The 12,466-nt window shown below is 44.2% G+C and overlaps 1 protein-coding gene across 1 annotated transcript in view; it reads left to right on the forward strand.

The window, feature by feature from the left end:
• RGS6 (regulator of G protein signaling 6) overlaps positions 1 to 12,466 on the forward strand; it is a 251,730-nt gene that overhangs the window by 195,886 nt on the left and 43,378 nt on the right. The window contains exons 12-13 of the mRNA XM_084208445.1: positions 2,772 to 2,882; positions 6,211 to 6,336. Of these exons, the coding sequence (XP_084064571.1) occupies positions 2,772 to 2,882; positions 6,211 to 6,336 (237 nt within the window). The remainder of the gene's footprint in view (positions 1 to 2,771; positions 2,883 to 6,210; positions 6,337 to 12,466) is intronic.

Below are 12,466 nucleotides of genomic sequence, written 5' to 3' on the forward strand. Positions count from 1 at the left end.
GATTTGAATATTGGCAATACTGATTTGAGAGTCCCAGGACTTGATGTGGAGAGTGGTGGGAAGTGCAGCCTGGATGTGGAGCATTGCAGTGGTGGTAGGAAGGAAGCAGAGGAGCTGATGGGTCCAGTGGCTTTGCAGGGGTGGGGACTGGTGAGCAGGAATGAACATGGATGACCTGACTTGCACAATTGCCTGAAAAAGAAACCGGTGCAGCCTTGAAAGCACCATGAAAACACTGATTACAAGCACTAGGAACAAATTTCCTGTGTAAGGAGATGCTGTTATTATCAAGTCATTTTCAGGCTGGACCCTGCTCTCGGGACAGTTTAGGTGACAATGTGGCAGGTCAGGGTACAGGAGATGACTTCTTGGCATCAGCAGTCAAGCCTGACAGTGGCACCACCTGCCAATTTTTCAGTATAGCACAAAGGTACTTTCAGAGAAGATGAGGGAAGTAACAAGGAGCAAATAAATCAGGAAGAACTAAGGCAAACAAGTTATAGGAATAAGATATAAATTGTTTCAATAGTAATACATCAATTGTATTTATTTTACATTAATTCACACTATTCTTGGGATAGCCTTTGTCTGTCAGTAGAGGAAGGCTCTCCAAAGGATATCTCCAGTTTCTGTGAGATAAATGCTTGCTGCTAAAAATTTTCTTCCCTTCCTCCCTGTTCTGCTTCCAGGAGTAGATCTGTACCAACTGTGGGAACAGGCACCCCTCAGCTGCTCCAAATACCTTGGAAAGTGTCTTTCTTCCACATCCTTTCTTCCCACTTGGGACCTGTGCATTGTCAGCATTAACAGTTCTCAGCTTTGAGAACTGTTGAGCAAAACTATCAATATATTCTACCTATTGTTTTCCCTGACTGCATTGTGCGGTGTTAGTACAATTTCATTAGACACAGCATCACCGAAATGGCTGGGGAAAAATGAGCATCTTCCTACCAGAAGCAATCTCAGTTCCCCAGATGAAAATCTGGGCTATTCTTTCAGCTTCTCATCAAAGTTCCTGTGAAGGCTCAGCAGGCCCCCTTGATTGAGAGACAGTTGGGTTCTCAGGGCAATCTCCGCACCCTTCGGTCAACTGTTCCTACCGCCTCTTCTACTGGGTATTCAGTTTATCACCCAAAAGGCCAGGTTTGCATTTTGACAAGAATGCTTTCCCTTAGGAGTCCCCTGCCTCTAGCCTCCTTTAGACAATGAGGCAATGATTCTGCTGCTGCTATTATACTGAATCAGCAGAATGTGCTTAGAAATTCCCCCTTGTTTCACTTTTGTTTTTTCCCCCTTTCCTTTTTGCTAGTACTTGTACCAGCACCTCTGATGCCTTCCTATTATTTTATTAGGAGCAATTCAGGTTTCACAGCAGATATCTACTGATTGATCCTTTTTGGCTTTCTTTTCTTTTTTAACCAACCCTCTCTTTCATTGATGTCTAAGGGACTGCTGCTGCTCTGTGAAATTGGACGCTGCTCCCTCCTCCAACCCTTGACCCACAGCAGTCATGAAATGTAATTAATGAAATGAGATGAGACAGCCCCAAGTGCCCTAAGGGGCAATGGGAACCTGCTGTGGTTACAAAAGTGTATGATTTTAATGCCTCATGATAAGAGCTAGGACAAACAAAAAGAAATAATTACTATAGAGCAGTTCAGGGAAACTTTCTGCCTTTTATGACCCTTTGTTTTGCAGGGTTTTTTCATTCGCCTGCCTTTTTGAGATGTGAAGGACCAGAGGTAAACTTTAGCATGGACAATCACAGTGCAAGTACATTAGTTGTTCAGTATGATGAGACATAATTAACTTAGTTAATTACTTGGCAGGCATAGGCAAAAAATAAAGTGCCTTAGAGTATTTCCAGAATAGACTAGAAGAAATGTATTTTGACTTCTTTCATATTTGCTGTCTTTCTTTTGTAAAAATGAGCCCCTAGCCCCAACCCCAGTGGAATTCCTGAATCATTTATGCTAGCAGACATAGTCCTTTCCCCAGAAAGCTCTTTGAATCTTATCCTAGTGAGGATTAGAGGCTATGTGCCTTAACTGATTCACCATGAAGCAAGCCAGTGTAAAAGCCAGGAGTTTTTCCAACATGCATATTATTTACTATTCTCTAAGTTAATTATTACTGTTGAAGTATTTTACAATAGTGCTGTTAGACTAAATACTATACCAATAAAACAAAAAAATTTATCTATAGGCAAAGCTTTGATGTTTAGGACTATGATCCTCCAAAGATTCAAGCATATTCTTAGCTGCAGCCCATGACCCTGTTTAGGTGAGTTTCTCATAGTGCATAAATCTATGTGGGTGCAAAAGTTTGCAAAAATTAAAAGGATGAGAGGCAATAGTAACATGCAGCAAATGAACAGGATGACATATACTTCATATTCTTCCCATAGTTCTCTGGGGGAAGTCCTGACATAGCAATCCAGTTGTTGCCTCATCAGGTTTTTTGGGGGCATCTCAACAGAGACAAGCTGGAGGAAAATGCTGCTGTTGATGAAAATACTGCAGTGAGCTGGTGGGTGTTTGCAGAGATATCCTTGCACGCATCATCCCTGGGAAAAGGGTCTCCTGTGGTTGCTGAGAAACTGACTAATCCCTATACATAAAAAGAACCACACACAAAAACAAAACAAAAAAACTTCGCCAAAAAAAACCCGACCCCAACAGGATAAAAAGAAAGGCTGTACTTTTCTGACATGTGACTAAGCATTCAAACCCTTTCTTTAATATTTTTTTCCTTTTTTTTTTCACTGGCAGTTTAATAGCCTACACAGAGCAGTATGTGGAATATGACCCCTTTATAACTCCTGCTGAGCCTTCCAATCCCTGGATAAGTGATGATGCAGCACTGTGGGACATTGAAATGAGGTAAAAATTAATTGGTAGTTTCAACTAATGTGAGAGTTGTCTTGCCGTTTTGTTTGTATGCTCTTCACACTGCCCTGTTTGGGAAGGAAGTTGTATGTCTGTACTACAAGATTCAAGAACATAGCTAAAGTTTATCACTGGTATCTGTGAATTATTCAGCCCTTCCATATGGCTTGAGGTATGGGACTCTGTAAGTACAATAATGGATGTTCTCATACCTGTTGAGCACATGCACAGACTCAGGTCTAGGATCCTAAAGCTGTAGGATACTGCTAAGACAAATTTGTTTCAGCACATCTCATTTGATGACCCTTGGGAGCTTGCTCTTCCCAGCTGCAATGCTCCAGCTCTGCTCTTGTCATGGAATCCCATGAAAGGGGCTGTTGGAAAAATGGGATGAGTTATAAGTGGTGGCCATTGCTGCTGTGCAGTGAGTTTGGCACAGGAGCCAGAAGAATGTAGCTCACATGTGATGTCACCTGTCACGTGAGACTTGGCAGGTCAGAACTGTATGGGTTGATAGAGTGAGTTTGGGCCTCACGTGTTGGTGAACAAGCTGGCTTGTCTCTGTTATGGTGTGTCAAATAGATGGAAAGAGGGAGGAATGTCTGGAAGATATTCAATGCCTTGCACCTCAGAAAGTTTCTCAAACCCACCCCCCCACCCCCCCCCCCAAAAAAAAAAAAAAAAGAGACAACAAAACAAACAAGCAGAACACTGCAACAGAGATCATGTTTTTTACCATGTGATGCTGGTGCAAGGGAAGTCTGGCCTGTATCTGTGTCTCTTGCCCTCACAGGCTATCCGCAATCCTCACAAAGGGGCTCGAATTGCCCTGCCTGCCACTATGCCTAACAGCTCCCACAGCAAATTTGAATGGAACTCTCATGCCCATATTGCCTTCACTACTCAATCACATCCTGTGGCCAACAACTGCAAGGGCTCAGCAGTTTCTCCAGTCTTTAGCTGCTGCCATTCGGCACCAAATCTGAACTTGGAGCTCCCTTTAGCAAATCTTTGGTAAGAGAATGCCAAATCTAATCCTGTGTATTCTGGAATAATAATTTAGAGATGTTATTGGCCTAAGAAAACTGATTCATAGAGAATCAGTGTTCCAGGAAAAGGACAAGATTTTTCCCCATTTAAAAACCAAGTAGTTTGGGATATGAAAGTTGTTTTCAGCTGCTTCTCTGGTAGTCACAGAAATCCATTATTTTCCTAACCTCTGCCCCTCTTCACATAATTTTAGTATTTGTTATTTTTTTCTTAGCTAGTTTCTTTCATTTTCTCCATCCTCCCTCGTAGGACTAGTACCAGATACAGCCCTTGCAAAATACTGCTCTGTAGAAGCCCTCACCCACAAGGTAATCCAGGCATCCATTATTTCTGCATCTGTTGACGTAGTGGAAAATCCCAGAAAAGCTGTCTGCATCCCTGAAGAATACAATTAACCTGATGTCACAGCCTTATAGGAATTTAAAATAAATGCTTGGTTTCTGCCATGATTTCAGAGTTAAGGAAGGTGATTTTCCTGCAGATGAAAAAGAGAAAGCTGTAGTGTGGGGAGATGGAAAAACAAACAGCTATGTATTTCCATTTTATTCTCTATTGTAAACAAACTAACTGCATCTGCATCTAGTTGCAACTTGCATGAATAATTAAATGATCCCCGAGATCCCCTTGTGTTGCCTGCAAAGCTGTTTCCTCAGTTAGGAGGGCAGAGCCCTTGTGCAGGAAAACAAAGAGCCTCTGACTGCCAGTGGCAAGGCTGGCTGCTGAGTATGGGCAGCCCCGTGCCACTAGAGTTCATCCTCCATGGCAATCAGGACTCAGGAAATGCCGTGGAAAGCATTCTGTTTTAGACAGCACTTCAGCCTTTTTTTTTGTGCATGTGCCAGGACATTGTGTAGCTGCAAGAAGAGCAGGTACTGATCTCTGGATTCAGCAGGAAATTCCCTGAGCTTAGATTGTGCGTGGCTGTGCACAAGCATGGCTTTTGTGTCCCGATGGCCAGGCTGGTTCATGTAACAGGTAGGCTGGGTCTGCACCTTTGTCTGCAGCACGGTTGGCTCCTGAGGGAGCACAGGAGGAGCCATCCCAAGTGTGCTGCTCCTTGAGTGAGGACATGCCTATCAATTTTGCTTAGCCTTTACACCAAGAGAAAATGAAAGCAGGCATTTTATTTACCCCTTTGGCTTATTTGTCTTCAGCACAGATCACCACTGTCCCCTAAGGCTGCATGATTAGGAATCACTGTGGACATGACGAGACACAGAGTTTAATAGATCCGTACTGTTAACAATGGCTCTGCTGTCACCCATGTGAGCAGCTGAGCTGTGCTCTAATGCTTGTCTCATAGTATGACGCCATCACACCAGAAGCTTTCAAACACTTTGTGAGCCCAGATTACGCTCTAATGCAGGCTGTCTCATAGGATCCTCGTTGTGATTCCCAGGCACCACCTCTGCCCATAGGCATCTCTGCAACGTCTGGCAATTCAAACAACAGCTTATGTAAGTTGGGCTGTGTTAAGAAATAATTAGGGAGAAAGGTTGCTGGTGATTTTGGGTGCCTCTGCATCTCAGTATCCCAGCTGAGATACAAAATAAAAGTCTGATTATCATGGAGAGTAGGGGGAAGATGCTTTGTAGTCTTCTGAGACTTAGGCATGCAAAAATCAGAGGCACTAAAAAATGAAAGACCACAAACCAGTAATCATTTTAGGTACTTTGCCTGCGCTGCTTCTTAGTGGAACTGCTTTTATAATGCAAATGTGGATCTGAAAATCTGAAGCTAGTTCCAAGTGACCAGGCAGTACTGTGTGGGACACAAGGAAATGCTCTGGAGCTCACCAGTGACCCTGGGAACATTGCTGGGAAATTTCTGCCTTGATGCATAAGAAATCCTAAGGTACATTTGAGGAGATATGTAAGAAGTGCATAATGGTATGGTATTAATATAAATGGTATATCCATTTAGGCATGGTATGCTGTTCTTCCAAATGAAACCTACCAAAATTGCTCTGAAAATCATATCATTCACATTCTCTCTTATTTCACCATGTATGTAGCACCCAAATAGCGTCCTTTATTGATTCAAATGATGTAATGATTTAGAGTCCTCCAGGTGCTTTAATGATGATCCTGGTCTTTATAGGGTTTTTTTTTTTTGGTTATTTGCTAATCTGTATTTCTGCAAAATCTTGAGAAAAAAACAACATCTCATCTAATAATCTTCCTCCCTTCACTTAGCAGAAACAGCAGCAGCTGCTCGGACAGCAGGCAGAGATGAACATTCCATCTGTTTTCCCCCTTCTCTCTCCAAACAGCAAAGAACCTAGTCAGCAGCGTGTGAAAAGATGGGGTTTCTCCATGGATGAGGTGCTGAAGGACCCAGTAGGACGAGACCAGTTCCTTCGTTTCCTGGAATCAGAATTCAGCTCAGAAAACCTCAGGTGAAACCTTTTCTGACTTGACTAAATGGATGGGCCTGAACCTACTCTCTTGCATAGGTGAAATGCAATGTTTGGTGTGTCTTGAACTGCTAAAAACACCCATTTTAATAAAGATGAGAATGGCAGGGTTTGGCCATAGTGCTGCTACAGACACCTATACTAGACCTCTGTGAATCATCTCAGAAGCAGAGTTTAGTCATCTCAGAAGCAGTTTAGCAGAGCCAGTGTTGTCAGGTATCCTCTGCATGCAAGGGCTTGCAGACTTGCATGATGTGATGAGATGCAGCACATCACTCCTGAGCCCCCAACAATATATAGGATTTACATGTGTCTGTGTGGCAGGGCTTGTGGGAGGGAAAAAGTATGGACATCATGTGGCTAAGAACTTTGCAGTTCTTAGTTGCAGTCAGGTTTGCAACAACTACTTTTATTTTTGGCATGTGCTAACTATCCAACAACTTGTCTCACCTTAACCAGACTCTGTGCGGGGATTCTGAGTATCTAACTTCTCAAGCTGCGAAGAAGTCAAAACTATTATGAAACATTATGTAGATAAGCACATGATCCTACATCAGGCTGAGAGACAGTAAATCCCACTTTTTTTACTGAATAATGCTACAGAGGGGCTGTTGTGGTGCTGTGGTTGTGTCTCAGCATAAGGATGGGTAAAGGGACAGGTTCTTGTGGGGTTTTTTTTTTGTGGCAGTCATGTTCCAGAAGGCTGAGTGAGCTTTTACAGGGAAGGCCAGAGAAGCCTGCAGGTTCCCTGACAGAACTGTGCCTGGTCTTGGGCTGAGGAAATCTGCTGTCAGGGATCACACAGTCAGTCCAGCTTTGGCCTTTGGTCATAGTGAGCAGGCTTGATGTTCTCATTTTACTGCAGATAAAAACCTGACTGCACTGCCTTTTTTAGTTATGTTTTTTTCATTCTATTTCATTTAGAAAATAAAATATATTACTGAAGCATGTGAACAATTGTCACTGTAGTGCAGTTGGCTAGCCTGCAAGGTCTGAAAGAGGAATTCCCCAGAAAGTGGTTTTTAATGTCATTGGAACTTACCATCCTATTTATCAGGTTTCCCTGTCCAAGGAGAAGTACAGAAAGCATGCCAGCAGCAAAACAATGAAAACTCAATGCACTTTATTGTTTTGAAAAATCTGAAAGATAACCTGTAAGAAAACAAGGGAGTGTTACTAATTACACAAATGAGCTTGAAATTTTATTGCTAAACAGGTACTGAACTTGCATATGCTTGCTGCAGTTATGTACAGCTGCACTCATTTGCAATTAAATTGTAGTGATGAAGTGCAAAATTAATATACTGTATTAAAATACTCTTCAAATTAGTGCTCTGAAATTAATCTGGAGTTGTGCTAATGAAATCCAGCAGGTTTTATGACTAGCTTCTGTCCCCCATGTTCATCCTACTCAAACAAATGGAGAAAGTTTGATTAGGAGGAGGCAAACTTGTACCTTCCTTGGTCAGTCGGAGCTGCTCCTCCTGCTGATGCACATTCTCTTTGATTTTGAGATGTAGTGAAGGGAGGTGGCAAAATCAGCAGGCTGGCATGGGCAGGTTAAATCCTGCCTCCTTTGTGGAAGACATTGGCATCATTCTTAGTATGGGAACTTTGCTATCATTCTTATGGTATCATAATGATGGTATTGGCCTGCACGGTGCTATTATCTCATATTGGATACATTAGCAACCCTGCTTAAAGTTTTAAATAAAAGGATGCAAAGGCAGAAATATTAATGAAAAAACTGGAATAGAGTGAATTATTAGCAGTGATGCTAGAGAGAAGAAGGGTTCAGGTGAGGCAGAGAAAGGTCCTTAATTCTCACTAGGAGTATGTACCATTAAAAAAAGCAACTGCTGGATGCTTTCACATGCAAAGCAAAACCTAAGTTACACTCAACAGCAAAGTTGGGATCTGCCTCACGTAAGCCAACAGCTCAGAAGCACATGCTTTCTTTTTATGAAGTATCCTTTTAGAGAGAGAGAGAGAAGCTGAAGAGGAGTCAGTGAATCACCTGAGAAGGATTTGTTTCAGCTTTCAGTGGAAACAAAACTAAAAGCACTTAAATTACACTAGAAAGCATCCATGTCTTGTTATTATAAAACTGGAGAGACTGATTCAAATGAGTGCATGGCAGACAACTTCAGTAAAATGACAGACATCCCACCCAAACCCTGGGAAGGTGTAAGAAGTTTTCTCAGAGCACAGCACTTAGCACCTTGCTAGAAAACTAACATTCAGATTAACAAAAATTAATCTTCTCTGAACTCTCTTCCCAGTAACTACCCAGACCTCTTGGAATTGTTGCAGCAGGGATTTATTATCTCTTGGGAGTGCCAGTAGGATCTTGGGAGTATCCTTAGGATTAACACTGGCCAGAACCCTATAAACTGTTGAATTTAAGGCAGATAACACGTTGAATTTAAGGCAGATCTGAGAAATTGATTGCTGGAAAACCTAGAAATTCATGGTAGCACTAGAAAAGATTTTGTGAAGTGTGTGCTTGAGAATGCCTTAAAATGAATGTAATTCAGTAATACAGCAAGGATAGCAAATTCAGCTCTCATACCTTGTGGTTCGAGTCCCAAATCACAGGGCTGATGGTGGTGGGTATTTTCATCTCTTCCTAGCTGAGAAAAATTGGTCCCAGTGGGGGTCTTGGGTGAGGCACTACCAGAGATAGCAGCAGACTGGACTCGATGACCTCCCAGATCACCTTCCAGCTGTGTGTCTGTGTTCTAATAAACCTGCAGGATCTTGTCCACCAGTCTCCTGGGCTCGGCTGAGCCCTGTAACTTACTTATTTATTGGCTGTCCATTATTTATGTGGGAGCAGGAGTCGGTTGGGTATATTTCTCTCTGTTTTTAACTCTTCCTTGCTCTGCTTTCTTTCTCCTCTCTGTTATCTTTCATCTACAATTTGTTTTGACTTGGGTGATTTTTGAAGTACCCAAAATATAGCTGACAAAATGCCAAATTTAAAACAAAATAAATAAGAAAGGATAAGAAAAGAAAGGGCATCAGAGAGTTATAATACATTTTTTATGACCTGGGAACCTTCTGAGACATCTTGAGATTGCTGAGATGTTCATTTAGCTGGTGGATTGAATTTTTTTCCCCCCTAACTTCTAAGAGTGTCAGCTGGAAACAGCAAAGTAGGAATATGGGACATGGGAATTTCACCCGAAGGGAAAGGAGGCTGCACACCTGTTTGTAGACCTCAGTGGGAAACACGTGACACTTTGTGGGAATGCACTGTGGAGCTGGCAATGCATGGATGCAGGTGCCCTGGGCCTTATTGCTTGTGAGCATATGTTGAACATGGAGATCACGGGAAATAAGTTTTATCTGCAGAAAATGTTTACATGACTCCTAATGGTTGAAACCTGTTGCCAGATCCACCCACCCCCCCAGTTTTCATCAGGAAAGGAGAAGTTCAGGCAGTGAGGAGAGCTCATATATGCAGTAAACAACACACCGAGCCGCCCCAAAGCCCCGTGTTCCCTGAATAAAGAACGTTCCCCTAGCAGTTCCGAGGCAGAGGCTTAAGCGGGGCAGCGCCGGGACGGGGCGGTGCGGGGCAGTGCCGGGATGGGGCGGTGCGGGGCAGTGCCGGGATGGGGCGGTGCGGGGCAGTGCCGGGCTAGAGCGGGCAGTGCCGGCAGGCGGCGCCGTCGCCCCGCGCTGCGCGGGCCCCAGAGCGGGCCCGGGCGGGGCCGCACGGCGGGCACTGCGCACGGCCGGCGGGCGCTGCCCCGCGGCAGCGACAAAAGGGCTTTCCTGCCCCACAGCACTGAAAGGACTTGCGGGACGGATTTGCACCGTGGACGCCGGCGTGCACTGCGGGGGAGGGGAGGCCTGCAGGACGCTTGCCCCGTCCCCACCGACACTGCGATCTCCTTGGCAGGTCCCCAGTGCCCTAGCGTGCAGCTTTGCAGCATCTGCCGGCCCCCAGCTTGCTCGCCAAAGACAGATTTTTGGTCTTGGCCGTGACAAGCTCACCACGCCAAGGATCTGACCATTAAACAACACAAATATGTGAATACTGCCCTTGTTTGGACTGCATTTTGATTTTTATCAATTGCTTTCATTCATTTCCTGGCTGAGACGTTCAAAGTTACTTCTTGGTGAATGGAAGAAGGTTTGTGAATGGTTAGAGATGTGAGACTGCAGGGGCATGCGATACTGGCATGGAACTACTGAGGCAAGGAGAGAAGCCTGCTTGGATTCCGACCTCAGATAGTCACTTGATGAATTCACTGTCAAGCTAGGGGTATTGTGTCCACCCCCAAGATGGGGATACAACACTGCCTTTATCTTGACTGTTGTTTCTCAGTTTCTGGAGTCATCCATATTTTGCCTCCTGATCAGGATTTAAAATTAATTTTTGTTCTACTGTGTACCTCAGAAGCAGCCACTCCCCTGCTACTCACCCTGTTCTTCCTCAGCAGCCTTTTCACTGGGGGACATCTTTGAACAGCAGTGACCAAGCACTGCTGCAGTGCCCTGCAGGGAGGCAGAGCGCACATGCTGAGGTCCAGGAGCTCTCTGTGCCTTGGGGGAGCTGTGGAGGATAAATGCCATTGTGGGATATCTTCTGCAAGTGACAGCAGTTTAATTACAAGCTGGATGAGGCTGAAATGGTTTTTGCCACTGACAACACTTTAGGACACCATATTATCAGCCTTCTCCAGTCCTTACATGCTGTTTTATAAAGGACAAAGAACCTGTGATCAATGCTGCTGCTCCTCTGTGCAGACAGTCCCTGTGCCAGTCCTGCTCTGCTTAAAGGGCACCTGTGGAGAGGACACACAAGGACATCTCCCTTCCCCCCTGTCCTGTGCAAAGGTGTCTGCTGGAAATCTGTCTCCTACAGAAAGAGAGGAGGCAATGCGGGATTTCACCTGACTCCTTGTGAACTTGGGGCTGGGCTTGTGCTTCAGAAATTGCAGGAGTGATTCAGGGAGTGCATTTGCACTTTATAATTGAGCAGAATTTCCAGCACAGTCATTGTATGTCGGCTCCTTTCCTAAGCAGAAATACTGGCTTCTCTCTTGTAAATGCTATAAATCCCATAGGAAACCCTGCTTATGTGTTGGCTTCAGGTTGATTCCTCATGGCAAAGAATTTGCCTTGGAGTTGAAGCTGTGGGGCTGGCTACCCCTCTTTGATGTTACTTGACTTTCAGATGCCAGCTATAGTGAATAGTTTTGAAAATTTTACCAAGACAAAACTCCCCTTTGCCTTGAAGAGGACATCCAGCCTTGGGCATGAATTCACAATTGCTTGCAGTAAAAAGAGCTTGTTCTTGTTACTGTCAGGTTGGTCTAGTTGGTTGGTTTTCAGATTGAGCCAAATGGTTATTAAAATGGATGGTGCTCCTGTTCTGGCAAGCTGTCACTTCACAGCGTTCCCAGTTCTCTCACAAGCATGCTTTCCCAGCCCGCCTCCCCAGCTCTGGGGGCAGAAGATAAGCCAGAAGAAAAAGTTCTCTCTAGCCAAATGTTTGTCTGAAGTGTCCCAGCTACTCTGGAATGATTAGCATCTTTTCTCCCTATGCCTTTTCTGCATTCACGTGTTCCTATTACATCTGAAATTGAATGATATAGTATTTTCAAATAACGGAAGCCACATACAGCATCAGATTACTGTACTGTGGGTGCCACCCTTTACTCTCTGCATGTGTGTGATAAGTAGGGGTGTCACTGCTCAAATGACAAGGCAGGATATCAGGTGCACTTAAACTCTCAAAGATGGAAAAGGACCAACCATGCACACTCCTCCACCAACCCCAGATACTCTATTTCAGTTCATAAAATCAAACGTCACCTTGTTAGAACCACAAGTATGTGACTCTACAGGTACTGATGTAATTTTGGAGTGTACCCCAGTCTGTTTTAGTGGGCCTGTCAAGGAAATGGAAAAACCATAGGAAGGAATATCATTGAGTGGCTTGGGTGAGTCAGGGCTGTGGCATGGGGCCCCCTGATGGTCGGGAAGAAGCAGCAGTCAGGCAAGGAGGATTTAGCCTGGACTTGCATGTAGTGTGGATGTCATTTCCCCCCAGATTGACTGTTTGCCTCTATTGCAGGTAGGATACTAGGCTAAA

The sequence above is a fragment of the Fringilla coelebs genome (assembly GCF_963513975.1).
Source record: "Fringilla coelebs genome assembly, chromosome: 6".
NCBI classification, from domain to species: Eukaryota; Metazoa; Chordata; class Aves; order Passeriformes; family Fringillidae; genus Fringilla; species Fringilla coelebs.